General features: G+C 33.5%; 1 protein-coding gene across 2 annotated transcripts in view; it reads left to right on the top strand.

Annotated features, from left to right (window-relative positions):
- Positions 1 to 18,779, top strand: part of DNAJB14 (DnaJ heat shock protein family (Hsp40) member B14) — a 50,280-nt gene extending 31,501 nt beyond the window's left edge. For both annotated transcript variants that reach the window (XM_035030155.1, XM_035030156.1), the window contains exons 4-8: positions 4,960 to 5,145; positions 7,428 to 7,522; positions 8,295 to 8,404; positions 9,254 to 9,426; positions 13,850 to 18,779. In XM_035030155.1, the coding sequence (XP_034886046.1) occupies positions 4,960 to 5,145; positions 7,428 to 7,522; positions 8,295 to 8,404; positions 9,254 to 9,426; positions 13,850 to 13,974 (689 nt within the window). In that variant the 3' untranslated portion in view covers positions 13,975 to 18,779. The remainder of the gene's footprint in view (positions 1 to 4,959; positions 5,146 to 7,427; positions 7,523 to 8,294; positions 8,405 to 9,253; positions 9,427 to 13,849) is intronic.
- The last annotated feature ends 984 nt before the right edge of the window (positions 18,780 to 19,763 follow it).

The following is a 19,763-nucleotide window of genomic DNA, read 5'->3' as shown; positions in this document are numbered from 1 at the left end:
AAACCTGACGGATAAATAGGAATAGAAAGGCATTGCCTCAAATTGATAAAAGAGCAACTATAGAAAATACTATACTTAATGGTAAGAGACTAAACGCTATCCCCCTAAGATTGAGAACAAAGTAAGAATGTTTCCTTTCATCACATTTATTCAGTATAGTGTTGGCAATTCCAGTCAGTGCATTAAGGTGAGAAAAGGAAAAGACACAAAGGAAGAGATAAAACTGTCCCTATTTACAAATGATATAATAACATATAAAATCCCAAGGAATGCATCTTCCCCCCCTAAATTTTTGGAATCAATAAATATATTCTGTAATATTTTAGGATACAAGATAAATGTACAAAAATTAATTTTTATATTTAGAAATATTTAGTACATTTCTCTATACTAGCAGTGAATATATAGACACAAACTAAAAAAGCATTACCATTTATAATCATACATATACACACAAGAAATACTTAGTTGTAAATTTAACAAACCTTGTACAGGATTTTTATGCTGAATGCAGTAGAATACTAGTGAAAGAAATCAGAGAAGATCTAAATAAATGGAACAATATATCATGTTCATGGATTGGACAGCATAGTAAAGATGCGTGTCCTCAAGTGTCAAGTGTCCTCAAATTGATCTACATATTTAACATAATTCCTGTCAAAATCCTAGGAAGACTTTTTTGTAGATAAAAGCAAGTTTATTCTAGAACTCATAAGGAAAGATAAAGAACCTGAATAAATAAAAACAATTTATTAAAAGAATGGAGTAGGAGTCATCAGTTCACCTGAATTCAGGACCGACTTTATAGCTACAGTTATCAAAACAGTATAGTATTGGCAGAGGGATAGACAAATAGATCAATGAAACAGGATAGGGAACCCAGATATGGACCCATACAAATATACCCAACTGATTTTTGACATAAGTGCAAAAGCAATTTAATAGAGGAAGGATAGACTTTTCAGCAAATGGTTTTAGAACGGTTAAGATATTCATAGGCAAAAAAAGTTAACCTTGACCTAAATCTTATGCTTTTTACAAGAATGAACTTGAAATGAATCATGAAATATAAAACACTTTTTAACCCTTAGCAAAAATCATGGGAGCAAATCTTTAGGAGGAAATCTTTAGGATCTTGAGCTAGGCAATAATTTCTTATACTTAACACTAAAAGCACAATTCATAAAAGGGAAAGTTGATAAGTTCGATTTCATCAAAATTTTTTTGGTTTGCTCTGCAGAGACCTTATGAAGAGGATGAAAAGACAAGTAACAGAGTGGGAGAGAATATTTGCCAAACACATATCTGAAATGGACTAGTATCTGGAATATATAAAGAACTCCCCAAACTGAAAATTTAAAAAACAGACAATTCAGTTAGAAAATGAGTAAAAGACATTCCACTGAAGATGACATACAAATGGAAAATAAGCCATGAAAAGATTTTTAAAGTCATTCATTAGCCATTAGAGATAATGTAAAGTAAAACCCAATGAGATATCACTGCGTACCTATTAAATAGCTAAAATAAAAAATAGCCAACAACACCAAATAGCCTGTATGGATGCAGAGAAACTGGATCACTCATACATTGTTGATGAGATGTAAAATGACACAGTCACTCTGTAAAACAGTTTGGCAGTTTCTCAAAAAACTAAATATTCAGCTACCATACAACTTAGCAGTTACATTCCTGAGCATTTATCTTAGAGGTAAAAGTTGATGTTTGTACACCTGCACATGAATGTAATAGCAGTTTTATTCATAATACCAAAACTAGAAACAACACAGATGTTGTTCATTGGGTGAATGGTGAAACAAACAGTGGTAAAATCCATACCATGGAATTCTACTCAGCAATAAAAAGGAATGAACTACAGTAGCGCCCCCCCCCCCACCTTATTTGCAGAGGAAATGTTCCAAAACCCGCAGTGGATTCCTGAAACCACAGATAGTACTGAACCCTATATATACTGTGTTTTTTTCCTATACATACATGCCTATGATAAAGGGTAATTTTTAAATTAGACACAGTAAGATATTAACAATAATAACTAACAATAAAATACGACAGTTATAACAATATACTATAATAAAAGTTATGTAAAAGGTCTGTCTGTCTCTCAAGATACCTTGTACTTCATTCACCCTTGTGATGATGTGAGATGATAAAATGCCTACATGATGAGATGAAGTGAGGTGAATGATGTAGGCACTGTGACATAGCTTTAGGCTACTATTGACCTATGGATGATAGGTTAGAAGGAGGATCATCTGCTTCCAGACCATGGTTGATTGAGGGTAACTGAAACCATGAATTGGGGGTGAAGGTGGGGACTACTGTTTTGGCTTACATAACAACCTGGATTGATCACCAAAGAATTATGCTGATTGAAAAAACCCAATCCCAAAGAGCTTCATTCCATTTATATATTTTATTATTTTATTTATATAATATTCTTGAAATGCCAAAAATATAGAAATAGAGATTAGATTAGTGGTTGTCAGGGGTTAGAGAGGGGATGAAAGGGAAGGAAGTGGGTGTGTTATATAAGAGCAACAAGAGGATGGTAATGGAAATGTCCCATATCCTGATTATATCAATGTCAGTATCCTATTTGTGAGAGTACTTTAATTTTACAAGAAATTGCTATTGGAGAAATTAGGTAACAGGTACAGGGGATCTCTCTGTATTATTTCTTACAACTTCATGTAAATTTAAAGCTACCTCAAAATAAAAGTTTAATTAAAGAAAAAAGAATATGGTGGAAGGTACTTTTGGTGAAATAAGTGAGACTGAGGTAGAAATGTATTTTGTAAAGCTTTTGAATACCAAAATAAATTTTGGATTTTTTAGGTAATAAGGAACTGAAAAAAATTTTGATTATGGGTATAGCACAAAGTAAATGAATAGAAAATTACTCTAGTCACAGTAGAAAAATTGTCTTGCATATACAATTATGGATTATAACAGTATTTCACATAGATCTTTTTTTTTTTTTAAAGATTTTATTCATTCATTTGACAGAGACAGAGACAGCGAGAGCAGGAACACAAGCAGGGGGAGTGGGAGAGGGAGAAGCAGGCTTCCTGCTGAGCCGGGAGCCCGATGTGGGACTCGATCCCAGGACCCTGGGATCATGACCTGAGCCGAAGGCAGTCGCTTAACCAACTGAGCCACCCAGGCGCCCCTCACATAGATCTTCTAAAGTGTCTTAATGTTTGGAAGTTATTTTTTTAAATGGCAAAACCTTAAAACCAATATATCAATAGTTTAAAAAGTAACAGCATTGTGAAATTACCTGGAATACTCTATTTAGGATATAGAGGTAAATCCTGATATTATTGGAAGTACAACTCTGGCAGATATTGATAGATATGCTTCTTTTTTAGGTATTGCTTAATACCTTGGTGTTGTTTGTAAGTACATTGTTTGGATCTCTGATCATGCTTTCCGGTTAGAGCATTGTTATAAATGATTGCTCTATTTCTGAATCATAGATCTGCTTGAGAATCTAAAGAAAGTTTTGGACCATCTCTTCAGATAAATGGACCATCCAACTAATTTTTCATACCTTGGGGTTCACAGACCATCTGAAAGCTATCTCTGAATCCCAGGTTTTAGAATCTCCATCAGAAGAAAAGTTCCAGAGTATATGGGTATAATTAATTTCAGTGTGATACGTAATCATCCAAAAACAACTACCTAATGAGCATCTGTTTGCTTGTACAGTACCTATAGCAGCTACCACATGGGATCCAAAAAGTATTTTTAAAATATCCCATATTACAAAAGGCTTACAATCTACTTTAAGAAGTAAGCTGTATTTATGAAATGAAATGATTATTAGAAGTGTCAGAATGAGAATAGGGTAATTCCTACTTTTAGATCAAAACATTACAACTTTTGTTAATTGCCTCAAGAACACATTTTGGTAACCAATATACCACTGCCTCTTTTGGACATGGGAGTATGAGATGGGAAATAGAATTCTTTATAAGTAAATATCACAAAACTAACAAAGTGAGATAGGAATATTAGAGACTATCTGGATCCATTCACAAGCAAATTCAGACTTTATACTGGACCATGGGGATATTTCAGTGAAGACATAGATACCCTCCCTACCCTCATGAAGTTTACAGTTTTAAGAGGATTAATTGTTAATGAATAAAATGAAAAATAGCTCATTCTGGGCTGGGGTGTACAAAAACAGTTTTACAATGTCTGTTGAATAGCGTATACTTACTATGCTAAAAAATTTTTGACCTTGAACAAGTATCCTAACCATTTTGAACCTCAGGAGGCTCATCTGTAAAGTAGGAATAATAATGAATAATGTAATAACATACTGGGTTCAGAGCCTGGCAGTTGGTAGCTACTGCTATTATTATTGGTTTGAGTTGCACTAATGAATGACTAGATTAGGATATTCAAAAGAAGCGGGATATTAAAGGATGGAGCACAATAGTAAGAAAGCAAGATGGACTTTCCTTTATGTTCAAGATAGTAGGGAGACTTAGCAGTCTCATAAAAAATTTGTATTGGGAGATAATATGTATAATTGCAAGCAGTGTATAAATTTAATGTATAAACCTTTTTTAAGGGGGAAGAGGCAGAGGGAGAGGGAGAGAGAGAATCTTAAGCAGGCTCCACACCCAGCATGGAGCCCTCCACAGGCTCGATCTCATGACTCTAAGGTCATGACCTGAGCCGAAATCAAGAGTCTAACGCTTAACCAGCTGAGTCACCCAGATGCCATTAATGTATAAACCTTTAAAAGAAATTGTTACTGTTTTACTATTTTCTTGATTAGCCTGAAGTAGGATTTGTTTTGTTTTATTTTGTTTTTTAGGCTTTTTTTTTGGGGGGGGTTAATATGACAGTAGCTTTTATATGGGGAAATCTTTTTATAATATAAAAACTTTGCTTACCAATTTTTACTCTTTACCTTTTCAGAGATTGGAAATGCTTATGCTGTTTTAAGCAATCCAGAAAAACGAAAACAATATGACCTCACAGGCAATGAAGAACAAGCATGTAATCACCAAAACAATGGTAGATTTAATTTCCATAGAGGTTGTGAAGCTGATATAACTCCAGAAGACTTATTTAATATATTCTTTGGTGGTGGATTTCCTTCAGGTATTTTAATGTTAGTTGTAAATACTATATTTTATGAAGCTAGAGATTCTCACCTCCAGTTAGGCTATTTAGAGATTTATCTACTCCACTACATTTCTTACAGTATTATGATCCTCGATGATTTTTCATGAAGGTGTAAGAAAGTGTTAGACTTATTACCTTTACTGTAAGTTTGCCTTTTTTCTAGAACATGTTTATTTTTTTAAAAAAAGAAATGAGTACGGATATTCTCTATTTTATATAAAGCTGAAGAAAGGATGTATAAGTAGGAAATCCAGTAGCAATGTCTTAGTTAAGTACTATTACAATCACAGGAGGTATCCCATACCCTAGAAGACAATTTGACATTGGTTCTCTGAAGATCTGTGTAGGTATTTCATTCATAACATTATAATTGCTAATTTGGATGTATACGGAGGTACTTTCCATTGAAATATTAAAATGTCTGATTCATAGGTTATATATAAAGTAAATGGGTTTTTAAAATTATATTAAGACAGAAATAATTAGTTGAACTAGGCTATCAAAGTAAAATACTGTGGAGGTACTACTAAATGAACTGATTTTATAGTACCAGCATAAGTTGTATTGAACTCTACTTATATTTACTATGAGTTCTGTGAAAATTAATTTTCTTTAAGAATAGCTCCTATAAGATAGTTGAAATTATCGCTCCAGTCATGTTTACAACATTTATTTAAATGCTAAGTTAAACATTCGATTCAAAATTAAGAGAATCTTTATGAATGTGGCAATATGCTTTGGCCTGATGGCCCTATCAGAATATTATTGAGAAAGATTATGGTCATTGATAGGACGTTTTGTAAAGCATCCTTGAAGGAAAGAGAATGTGTAAATACAAATTAATGACTGAAAATATAGCATATATTTTGACATACTAAGATATATAGTTACTTCTCACAGAAAAATTATTCAGACTAGTAGTTTTGATGGAAAATATGCTAGGAACAATCATAAATCTTTCAGGTAGTAGTGAATTTTGAGTTACAGTTCTTTTGCTTATTATAACATAATTTACTTTGTGTCAATATTTCTAATTGCTCACCTTATTTGAAAACAACCTAAAAGTCTATCAGCAGCAGAATGTTTGTATAAATTGTCCATCTCTACCATAGTATATTATACGAGTATTTTATACTCATTTTTTTTAAAAAAATGAGTTAGAGCACTGTCTTGATTTCTAGAGGTATTTGTGATTCATTGATAAATGAGGAAAGCAGAGTTTCAGAGTGATGACCCAAGATTTGTAAAAACAACCAACCACAACTAAAGTCCTTTATGGATGCAATATTAGGTAGGAACTCTTATTCAAGTTTTCGTAAAGAAAGAACTTCTATTTTTTAATTTTTTAATTTTTTTTTTAAGATTTTATTTATTTATTTACTTACTTACTTAACTTACTTATTTGTCAGAGAGAGAGAGAGCACACACAAGCAGGGGGAGCAGCAGGCAGAGGGAGAAGCACTCCCCGCTGAGCAAGGAGCCTGATGTGGGAATCCATCCCCTGGGATCATGACCTGAGCCAGAGGCAAACCCTTAACTGACTGAGCCACCCAGGCGTCCCAGAACTTCTACTTTTTAAAAATTTTTATTGAAATCCTAGTTTGTTAACATACAGTGCAATAATGGTTTTAGGAGTAGAAGTCAGTGATTCATCACTTACACACAACACCCAGTGCTCATCACAAGTGCCCTCCTTAATACCCATCACCCACTCACCTCCCTCCATCAACCCTCAGTTTGTTCTGTGTCATTAAGAATGTCTTGTAGTTTGTTTCCCTCTCTCCTTCCCCCACTTCCCATATGTTCCTCTATTTTGTTTCTTAAATTCCACATATGAGAACTTCTACTTTAAAGGAAGCAAAGTCTGGGAAGAATCATTTCTGTTTCCATCCACCCTTTACTCACAGGAGGAAAGAGCAATAAGCATTCACTATTCTAATTCACAAAACATGCATTATTTTAGTAGTTTAAAAAAATTAATAAAAATGTAAAAGAAGGGGTACCTGGGTGGCTCAGTTGGTTAAGCATCTGCCTTCGACTCAGGTCATGATCCCAGGGTTCTGGGATTGAGCTGCACTGAGCTCCCTGCTCAGCGGGGAGTCTTGTTTCTCCCTCTGCCCCTTCCCCTGCTTGTGTTCTCTCTCTTGCTCACTCTCTCTCAAATAAATACATAAAATCTTTAAAAAAAAGTAAAAGAAAATATGATTTTTCTGATCATAGTTGCTCTCCTTAATTTAACCTTGCTTTTAATTTTTTAGGTAGTGTACATTCATTTTCAAATGGACGAGCTGGTTATAGCCATCAACATCAGCATCGACATAGTGGACATGAAAGAGAAGAAGAAAGAGGAGATGTATGTTTATGATATGATTAGAAACCTCAAAATGGCAAATTTCAGCTTAGGAAAAGCAATTAGAGTTGTCTGAAAATAGGGCAAGTTGTTTTAAAAGGAAATAATGAGTGTTCTCATACTAGATGTATTCAATAGAGACTAGACAGTTTTTAGGGATATTAAGGGAGCAGGGGTAGAAGTCAAGGTGGAGGGTGGTGGGCAAAATGATACCTCTGAGTTTGGTGTTCTATGATTCTGATGAAGATACCCCTGCAGTATGCATGCTTTGAAGTTCTCATTGTTGGTCCGAAAACATTTAGAACTAATACTGAAGAACTTAAGTTGGAAGTTACTTTCCTTGTTCTAATGCAGTTATACCCAATTGCATATAGCACTTAAATGACATGGAGTAGAAAGAAGGTAAATGGAAAGAACACTGGACCAAAAAATGGAAGGCCTGAGTCCCAGCTCTGCCACTCATCTGCTCCCGCGTATCATCCTCAAAGTCAAGGGAAAGATAGTTTTGCAAGAGAGACGGAGAACTTCCTCATCTGTAACATGAGATCAGTTTATATCAGTGTTTTCCAAATCAGGATCTCTACATAAAGCACCTGGAAAGTGGTAATTTTAAGAATCACTCCAGGAAGTTGATAATATCGATCAGGCAGATTTGAAAGCACTGAACCAAATGATCTCAAATGTCCTTTCTGTCTCTAAAAATATATGACAACTGTTGAATTATTAACAACTACAATTATATTACAATTTATTATTTTTTGATGATTTTTTGTAGGGAGGTTTTTCTGTGTTTATCCAGCTGATGCCCATTATTATATTGATCCTCGTGTCATTATTAAGCCAATTGATGGTCTCTAATCCTCCTTATTCCCTATATCCCAGATCGTAAGTAGCTAAGTGAAGTTTAAAAAAAAACTGTTGTTTCTTATCTAGCTTCCTTTAAAGGGCCATGTGCTCTCTTCAACTTTTAAGTAATCTTCTGTAAGTGTATCAGATTTTTAAATTTCTAATTTAAAAAATAATTACTCAAGTGATAAATTTGTATTATCTTGTTAGTTACATTTCTGTCCATTGTGGATAAGGACAGAAGTACTATTTTTGAACCTGATAGCAATTTAATGTGATAGGTAATCACAATACCTATCAAATCAAAGGCAAAAAATAGTTTAAAAGACAAAAATACTTCAAAGACAAAAGTAGAATTATAATTGATGTTATATAGATTTATATCATTGAGGAGTAAATGACTTCATTCTTTTCTTTGTAAAATATTGGTTAAAGAAAAGCAAATATTACTTTTTTGTTATATGAAGTATTTTTCCACAATATATTTATATATAAGAAGAGATCAGAACAAAAGAAAATTTAACACAATATGCATTCTAGAAAACTTTAGTGAATACAGTGAACATAAAGGAAACTTGGTAAAATCATATTGCCAGTGATTTTACAGTATTAAAAACAGATTGGTCTAAAAATAAGAAATAACTTTTTATTTCTAAATAAGATTTTTATTAAATAAAAATTGAAAGGACTTATAAGAACATACTATATTAAAATATGATTACTTTTTATGACATGGATGGTGGTTTTAGGCAATTTGAAATAATGTAAATAAATGATTATCAATATTAACTTTTTAATTATTTTTAATTTAGCTAGCTTGGTTTGTAGTAGCAGGATCAAAATGTACAATTTTAATTAAAAAATTATGATCAAGCATTTCTTTTACAGTGGATCAGGGCAAACTATTAAAATGCAAACAGAAAACTTGGGTGTCGTTTATTATGTCAACAAGGACTTTAAAAATGAATATAAAGGAATGTTATTACAAAAAGTGGAAAAGAGCGTGGAAGAAGATTATGTGACTAATATTCGAAATAATTGCTGGAAAGAAAGACAACAAAGTAAGTTTATGAAATGTTTAATATTTAAAAACTTATTCAGTCTTCAGAGTCTTCAGAATTGATTATTTGTAGATTTCTCTATTCAAGAAATGTTCTAGAATTGCCTGGCACATAATTGGAGCTCAATACTTAAGACAGTATGTTTTATGTGGCCTTAAAACAGTATTCAGCACATAGCAAACACTTAGTCATTGGTATTTGTGGTGTTATCAATAAATATTTGGTTGAATAAGTGAATAATACCAAATTCCATTTTATTTAAGATGTTGTCAATTGTAACATGCATCATTATTTTATGTACCACTAAGAAAAAAAATTCTGGCCCATTAGCTATGTCATCAATTTTAATATGCATCCTGTTTCAGAGTGAAGTTTGAAACTCTTCATTAATTTAGCTTAAACATTTAACACTTAATGTATAATGAGTTCTGTCGACATTCCATTTTCCTTTATTCTGTACATAACTGGGAACACTTAGTGAATTTGTTTAGCCTTTTCCAGCCTCAACTTCTGTAACTTAAGAAGCGGTTCCACCTATAAAAGCTTGACCATAAGAATCTACAGGGATGCTGCATGTGAAGCTAGTGTTGTTATAGTTATTGTTTTTCTGACTGTTACAAATAATAATGTAGACAATCTAGTGTAGACTTTGGAATTAAACTAATGTTGAATCCTAGCTCTGAAATTTTTAGCTGAGTGATTAGGGCCAAATATTGTAATCTGCGTTTACTCCCTCAGGTATAAAATGGATGATGATGATGAGTGGGAGGAGGAGATAACTGTCATTTATATAATACCTCTTATTTCAGTCACTGTCCCAAGCACTTTACATATATTAACTCATTTAATCTCCACAACAACACTGTGAAGTTATACCCATTTTATATACAAGGAAACTGAGGCAAAGAGAATTTAGTAACTTGCCCAGGGCCATAGCAGTCGTCCACGATTCAAACAGTCCATTTGTCTCCAGAATCCAGGCACTGTGCTCCACAGTCTTCTCAATAATACCCAACTTTGTGAGTTTGTTGTGAAAACTAAATCAGACAATAAAGTGTTTCACAGGTAGTAAAATGCCCAGAAAATGGTAGCCGTTATCATCATCTCTCATCCACTAGGGAAAATCTGATAAAACATAATTTTTGTATACTTCCAAGAAAGTTCTTATCTCTGGCCTCAGTTTCTTCATCTATATTCTATATGGTGGCGGTTAGAAGAGATACAACCTCCTTGGTGTCTCAGTCTCTGAGTCTGTGAAATCAGTCTGTTCTCAGTATGGAGAAGGTTACATTAGACTAGTGGTTTTCAACTGGGAATGATTTGCCTCTGCTTCACATTACATCTGGTAATGTGGAAGGTAAAGGGATTGAGGCCAGGGTGCTGCTAAACATCCCACAATGCACAGGATAGCTCCCACAACAAGATTTGTCTGGCCCCAAATGCCGACATTGCTGAGGCTGAGAAACTGCGTTAGCAGAAGGTCTTAAGGGCAGTGAATACCAAATTTTACTTATTTCATTTCATTTCACTTTTTGATGTCTAGTGCCTTATACAATCCTTGACCTATCATAGGCATATGGTAAACTTTCGATGGATATATGAATAATTGGGTGAAGGATTAATGAATTTATAAGAATGAATGTATGAAAGACCTGCATATTTTGTGTTAAAAGAATGACTAACACATTAGATATATCACCTTTCAAATACAAATTCTAATCTTCAGCCAAATAGGGGTGAGTTTTGGATTATGCATACTTAAATTCTATTACCTTAAATAATTGGGAAATTGTATAATAGAAAGAAGGAAGGAAAAGATATTCATATTTATGGAAGATAGTATGTTATGGCTAAAGTACAGGCTCTGAGGCTGCCTTGCAAGATAAGACCCTGGCTCGATCAACATGTTACCTAGGCCAAGTTAGTTAACACAAGACTTACTATAATTATTTTTTTTCTATTCATACTATAAGCCAAGTGTTTTTGCTTGGTATACTTTAACCTTTTAATCATCTGGCAAGATTGGTGTTAATATTTCACAGACTTTTAGCCTGTGTTCTGTTTACCATACCAAGTTGTCTACAGCTATATTTACACAGTTATATGTGTGTCTTTTAAAGTTACTATATGCTGACTAACATAACATAATAAAATTAAAAAAAAAAAAAGAAAGTTACTATCAGAAGTTTTAACTAAATCTGAATTTAATAAGTCATTATTTATAAAACAATGTGCTCATGTTCAACAATGTCAGTGGAACAAGACAAAACTCTTAAAGACTAAAAAGAAATGACAACTGAGTACAATGTATGATCCTGAATTGGATCCTGGATGGGGAGGGGAGGAAATGGCTATAAAGGACATCACGGGGGCCGCTGGCGAAATGTGAATATGAATTATATATTAGATAATAGGATTATAGTATTGTTAAATTTCTGAATTTGAAAGTTGTATTGTGGTTATGTAAGACAATGCCCTTGTTCTTATGAGAAACATGGTGAAGTAATTAGGAATGAAAGGTCATGATGTCTGCACCTTATTCTCAAAAGGTTTTGCAAAATAATAATAACCACCACAACAATAACAGTTTTTGTTCTAGAGACAGCTAAAGCAAATTTGACAAAATGTGAAGAATTGATCAATCACGGTGTAAAAAGTTTTAGAGTGTTCATTGTAGCACTCCTAACTTTGTGTAGGTTTGGAAAATTTTTTTTAAGATTTTATTTATTTATTTGAGAGCAAGAGAGATGGAACACAAATGGAGGGAGGGACTGAGGGACAAGCTGACTCCCTGCTGAGCACAGTGCTCCTCCCAGGCCCCATCCCACGACCCTGGGATCATGACATGAGCTGAAGTGAGACACTTAACCAACTGAGCCACCCAGGTGCCCCTTGAAATTTTCAAAATAAAACATAACAAATTCATCTAGAGGTTAGGGGGTTTATTATTTATTTATTTTTTAAGATTTTATTTATTTATTTGAGAGAGAGACAGAGATAGCGGCAGAGAGCACAAGCGGGGAGGAGAGGGAGAAGCAGGCTCCCCGCTCAGTAGGGAGCCCAATGCTGAACAGGGAGCCCAATCTCAGGACCCTGGGATCATGAACTGAGCCAAAGGCAGACGCTTAACCAACCCAACTGAGCCACCCAGGTGTCCCTAGAGGTTTGGGGTTTTAAATGAAGATGGAAGTGAGAGGAGCTCAGTATAACATTAATTAATCCACTGATTGAATGTTTTACTTGTTGATTAGGATAACTCCTCTTGTTTTATAAAATAATGTCATCAAAAAGGTTGTTGGCCAATGGATTTTTTTTTTAACCAGGGTTTTTCTGTTTTGCAGGCATTTCTAACACTCCCATGTCTAGATTGATACAATAGGTTTTTATAAACTACAAGCAGTAATTTGAAGTAATGGAAAGAATATTAGGCTAAGAGTTGGAAGTTTGGCTTAGAATCTAGATTGTCATTGACAAGCTCTGTGAACTTGGGTTTGTTTATCTACCTCATCTGGGAAGACATATCTGTAAAAGGATTTTACAAGCGCCTCATTTGTAAATAAAGGGGATGGAGCAGTTTTGATTGAGTTGTTAAATTCTAGCTGGATTGACTGAATAAAAGGTCATTTCTGAAGATCTTTAAAAAGAGGATATACTTTTGCTGTGAGTATGTTTTGAATGTGGTCCTGACTGGATATCCTTTACTTGGGCCATTGTTTTTCAGAAAGTAACTTGACTTTTTTCTGGGTCTTGTTACATCTTTTCTAAGTGCCCCCACCCTTTGGAAGTGTTAATAAACAGTGAAATGACTGAGAGTAACAGGAAGATAACAAGGAACAGTTACCTAAAGATTCATAGTCCATTTATTTTTCTTTAGTAGTGCTACCCACATACTGAAGGAAGTCTCAGAAGTACTTATTTGCTAAATAACACTACTATGATTCTATAGCAAGCTTTCTTCCCTTTTGTGTTCCTTCAGTAAAATTTTCTTTTTTAATTTAAGCAAACTCGGGACAAGATTTCAAATTTTTCTACTCCAGTCTTGGCGTAATTAATTAATCTGAAACCTTAACAAGAGGTCACAGATAAAACAACCACTAGCAGGATTGAATAGCATATAATTTATCTTTAGTATGAAAGGACAAGATGATGCTTTAGAGCAGTAGTTTTTAAACCATTGGGGACGGGAGTGAGGGAAAGGGATAGGATTTTATTTTCATTTGTTTCCCAGAATAGCTCTGTGTTTGTTTTACATGCTAGGCTTCCAAAGGCTTTTAGGAGTAAGACTTGGATTTCTTTCTTTTTTAAAAAAAGGTCAGTTAATAGAAATAATATTGAAGGGCTTCTATTGAATATCATTTCAGCTTAAATAACTAGGTGACCTAAATTATTATCTACTTAGCAAAATATTTTTGTTTGTTAACAGAAACAGATATGCAGTATGCAGCGAAAGTATACCGTGATGATCGGCTCCGAAGAAAGGCAGACGCCTTGAGCATGGACAACTGTAAAGAATTGGAGAGGCTGACCAGTATTTATAAAGGAGGATGAACTGGGATTGTATTTATACCTTTTAGTGTACTCTTTATTTTTTCTGTAAGTAAGTTTAGTTTCATCATGAGAGCTAAAGAAAAAGATTGGATGTTAAAAACTAAACTGAATAGTTGGTCCCTGAAATCTTGGACTGTTTATGACCTAACTGGCTCCTTTAAATAGTAGGGAACTGAAAACTAAAATTAATATTTTACTTATGCTTCTGGCAATTATTTTCACTTTAAAAGCTTATATTATTCCTAACTAAAAATGTCTTGAGAAAGGATTATCACACCTGTAGCAGTTTCCAGTTTTAGTGATTCTCCATGTTTCCTTTGGTCATGTAAATATTTATGGAATGATCATTTTGTGTATATATGGGTTACTGCATTTTTATTTAAATTCTTTTAGCATTTAACTCCATGAGACACTTTAGTTTAAACTGATAGAGTACATGTTCTGTGACAAAATTACGTTTTTCCTGTCAGATGTCGAATGTGGAGTTTAAGCAATGAAACTTTTTCAAAAAGAAAAGAAAAAACAAAAAGCTGTTTAACTGTGTAAATCTTGTAGCATTATCAGCTTAGAGGGAATTGATATTTTTAATATTGCCATTATATTCCAGAATATATATTGAGATAAATGAACTGGTGTAGAGTATCATTTTGCTATTTAGTTTTATGAATTGCTAAGCCATGCATAGAAATGAAATGCTATACTGATAGATTTTAAAGAAAATATGAGGAAATGGCTATGTAGATATTAAACAAAAAGGGTCTTCATTTGCAATTCCAGTTATGTCATTTGCAATTCCAGTAATTCAAAGGCCCCCACATGTTTATATATCTGTCTTTGAAGGCTGCTAACATTTATGAAGAAGAGGACCCACCTGTTTTGCCCCCCATGGAAATTTTAGTTTCTTCTTAGTGATCATTTGAGCAGGATCCAAAGTAAATGGGTTCTTCTACAAATGAGTAATAAGAGAAAAATACTACAAAAATGAAGCTTTGTGCCTTTTAACCTGATTGCCAACTCTTAAACGTATAAGTAGATTACAGCACACTTACTTGATCAGGGCATGATCTATTTGGCCACATGCAACAGTGAGCAGCAGGTAGAATAGTGATTTTTAGCAAGTTATCCTTACAAAATTCTGAGCTAAAAACTATTCACCATTGAGTAATTCAATTATCTTATAGGAATAAGCTCTCTGTAATTCAATCCATAATATAAATTAGAAAAACAAGCTGGAAATTGAAGTTTTTGGTGTCTGTATATTGAGTGTGAAAACTATTTGATTTCTAGTCTTCTATGTTTAACAGTTGTAATATCTTAATGATTTTGCTTCATACTCAGTTAATGGAACACGAATGCATCTTTGGTAGTTTTGTGTGTGTGAGAGAGAGCATGCTAGTTCTATTGACAGTGTTCTTTTGTTTAAGGATTTTTTTTTTCTGCTTGTGGTTGATTTTATAGCATCTGTTGAATAAAACTGCTAAAATGACCAATCTTTTTAAAATGTTCTCTTGTATCCCCTTTTCCAGGTGAATCAGTAGAAATATCCGAATGAATTAGTGAGTTAAACTAAACAACATACTGCCCTAGGAAAACTGGACATCTTCACCAGTTTTCTTTTAGAAATGCAACTTTTAAATTAAACAAAATAGCAGTGCTTAAAAGAAAATACAAATTTAAATATATTCTTGAGCCTGCAGAATGAATTTTTAGAAAATAAGGTCATAGCATTCTAATTAACTTTGAAAGTTCATATACATCCGAAAACTTATAAAACTTAAAATGAAAAAATTTCGTCCATTTATTTTTCCAGTTTTAATGGGAAATTTACACTATTGTGATTGAGCGAATGTGAATTGAACTCTTGTTGAGTGATTCTTTTTCTCTTAATCTTGGCTTTATGGGGATAGATGAAGTTACCAAGTTAAGTGAAGTTATATATTATGAAGTCGTATATGGCTTTTGGACAGTATTATATTTCAGTTGCATTGCTGCATTCCATCACATTTCATAAAACGTTCGGGGGAAATGTGTTCAATAAAATAAAATTTTCAAACAACTGTGCGAAATAACTGATGGAGTGCCTGATAATTTAAGCCACATATAAAGTATGCAAGAAAAGATTAAGTCCTTAATGTCATCTATATTTTGGTATAAAGGCCCAATCAAGTGTCTTAGAATTTTGGGTTAGTTCTACAAAGTAAGAAGATTTGAACTATCTTGAGATGTAAGATTTTCATGTTTGCTACTCTTACAATAAAAATCCCAATATTTTGCCATCTTATTTTTACTACACAAACTTTGCAATTTCATTTGATAACTTGTACTGTTCATTTTAACCATTGCCTGAAAGCTTTGAATCTTTGAATACTGCTTTACTAGCTTTTCTAACTGGTATTTTAGAAGTTTGGCAGCAACTATATTTATTAATGCTTTACATTTTTATCTCTTTTTACACATACATATAAACGTTGTCCTTGTGAGGATTTGGGGGAAAGTAAATAGTACCTTTTCTCCTCCTTTTTTGATTCCTTAGTTCCGAAGTAGACTGGTGCTAGTCGCTTATAAGCTTCAGAATTTATTTTGACCAAATCTGAGAATTTCATTCTCAATGAGAAAATTCAAGTTTTAATCCATCTAATAAATAAAAACAATATATTTTGGGAACAGATTGCATTTGAATGCTTAAATAAGAATTTGTTTCATAATCACTACAGTTTTTTTTATAATTTACAGAGATTTGGTAGAGAAGAGTAAATCCTTAAGGCATAAATATGCCAGTGCATTAAGCGACTCTGCTTTCGTGTCAGCTCAGGTGTTCACAGGAACAGTAATGTGGAGTTCCAGCCCTTAACTGTGATTGCACTTTTATGCTTTAGTTTTCTTCCTGTTAAATCTTCAGTTCTACTAGTATGTAAAATAGTGTATAGTGAGAGAAATGATTACCCTCTTCAATTTTTCTTTGTTGATCTGTAATAGTTTTAAATGCAGCTGTTATTTAATAACTGTGACATATTATTAATAATGAATTCCCATATATTTCCTTAAAAAAAATAAATCTCCGACCTGTGTTAAGGCAGTGAAATATTTTTTGATGTTGACCTGAGAACCAAATGAGCCATCTTTCCAGTTAAGTAAGTGTTATGTCAAAGGACCATATGGTTCAAAAGGAGAATTTGTGCATTTATTCAGCTTCCCCACATGAAGCATAGGTTCATATTACCAACTGTCTTCATCCTGAGTGAAGCAGACTGAAAGGGCATTCATAATCCTTTTTCTTATCTGAACACTTTCTGAAAAGGAACACTAAATCTGAATTTTAATCTTTACTAAATAGCTAAAAAACCATGTCCATTGGCCACATTGGACTATTGCCTAGTTAAAATCAATAAAATTCTCTATAAATAATGAAAAAGGAAAGAGTAGTACAACAATAACTCACAAAACTTTTTAAATCTTTTAAAATTCTAATTTGTAATTATAAAGAAAAAGTGAGTAGAATGAGGATCTTCAAGGAATTCTTGCACGTCCCCTTAATAATCTGACAGGCAACACAGTCCTGGAATTCAGGCTTCCTTTTTGGTTTCCATTACTGTTAAATAAACACTTTCATGTAAATGGAAACATTTTCCCTCAAAACATTAATTCAAAACATACTCCTTATATTAAGGATTATATAACCACATTTTTTGTAAGTTCCCTGTGTGTAACTTTTTCCTGTTGGTACGTGATTCATTCTCATTTAATTTATCTGCTGGTTTTGGGGCCAATGGACTTGTGAATATTCTGTGGCTGTGTCCATGTATAGGTGTACATATATATATTTTTCCAGCTAATACCTCAAATGTGTGATTGTTCAATATATACCACACTATGTTTGCACAGAGCAGGGCTTCCATTAGCAGTGGATATTCTTATTTCTAACTTTGAAAATCATTCCACAGAATTTCATTGGTGTGAATTTTTTCCATGGATCCTTTTCAATTTTTAAAACAGATTCCTATTAGAAGGCCCACACTTCAAATATAATTGTATCTTTCTGTCTCTAGCAATGGAACTATGTAGGGGTAAGAAGTGTTTCTCAAAAGTGTCTAGTTGAGTAAGTTCTTATGAACTGTTGGGGTTACTGGTTGCTGAGCTATCTCGTAACTGCCCAGCGATGACACCCGGCATGAATTTGAGCAATTCTTACTCACTTTGGCGCAGGAGTCGGGACATTCCAGTCTGATTCTACTTTGCCATTTAAGAGTACCACTAAAATAATAGAAGTTTTCCGATGACACTGGAGTATTTTAAGCATCAGTTTCAAAATGAATTGTTTTTGAGTTGGCTGACTATACCAATGAGAAGAAAGAAACTCACACATAAATGATATTTTATAATTATATTAAGAAATGCTTCTTACCTATTTTTGTTTTGTTTTCATTTTTTGGATGGCTACATAAGACCTTCTTCCATTAAGGTTTAAATCATGTGTTTTTTAAAAGCTGCAGGTAATTTTCAAGGTGTGATGGAATTTTAATGGAAGCCTTGTGTAAGTTTAAATGAAGTGAAACTGGTAAAGGAGATCTTACTTTATTTGTCTATAGTGCATTCAAGATTATACAATTAGATTTAAAAACGTCTGATTTGTAAAATACTTAATGTGATATCAGACTTATAAAATTTTCTGTGAGAATTCTGTTAAAGAAAATGCATTTGATTTTTAATGGATGTTCTGCTGAATGATTTGTGATGAATTTTTGTCTTTCAGTCTCTGCAATTTATCTCAATATATGAATAAAAAGAAGGTCTGTTCTCACTGTAAAGGATGTGGTGGTTTATTTTTAACATTTTATTTAATTTGACAGAGAGAGACACAGAAAGAGAGGGAATACAAGCAGGGGGAGTAGGAGAGGGAGAAGCAGGCTCCCTGCTGAGCAGGGCTCCATCCCAGGACCCTGGGATCATTACCTGAGCCGAAGGCAGACGCCCAATGACTGAGCCACCCAGGCGCCCCTAAAGGATGTGTTTTTACCATGTTTTATATTCCTAATATGCACTTTCTTTCATTCATTCAACCATTCAACAAATGTATGAATGCCTGCTTTATCCCAGGCAATGAGCTGAGTGCTGGGAATTAATCACTGAACAAGACAGAAATCCTTATGGAGTTTACATCTAGCCAGAAAATAAATGTAAAGTAAATAATTAATTATAATTGTGGTGAATGCTACAAAGAAAATTACAAGGTACAATGAGAGCACATATCTAGAAGACTTAACCTGCTATAGGAGGATCAGGGAAAGTTTCTCTGAGAAAGTGAGCTTAAGTTGAAACTCAAAAGACAAGATAAGTAGGAGTGAGGTGAATGCTAGAGATATATTTCAGGCAAAATGTGCTAAGTTGATAAAGCCATAGAAACTTTGTGGAAGTGAAAACAAACTTGCATGAGAACAAACTCGTATGATTATAGCGTAGGAAAGGCAGGATAAGTTAGAGAATTAAAATAAGATAGGGGCCAAGTTCCATAAGACCATATATAAATTATGATGATGATAATTGGACTTTATCTACGCCAGTAGAAAACCTTTGAGATTTTTGAGGAGGGAGTTACATAATGAGATTTGAGTTTTTAAAGTATCATTTCAGTTATTGTGCAGAGAAGACTGGAGGGCAAACATGAATATAGGAAGGATAGGAAGTTATTGGCAAAGGAGAGATGATCATGGCTTGGACTAGAGTAGGAATACAGATAAATGAATGATTTTGAGAGATATTCAGGAAGTAGAGTCAAGAGAATTATTTGATTG

The sequence above is a fragment of the Mirounga leonina genome, unplaced genomic scaffold (genome assembly GCF_011800145.1).
Source record: "Mirounga leonina isolate KUSES-001 unplaced genomic scaffold, KU_Mleo_1.0 Mir_357, whole genome shotgun sequence".
Lineage (NCBI taxonomy): Eukaryota > Metazoa > Chordata > Mammalia > Carnivora > Phocidae > Mirounga > Mirounga leonina.
This window is presented reverse-complemented; position numbering and strand designations above follow the sequence as displayed.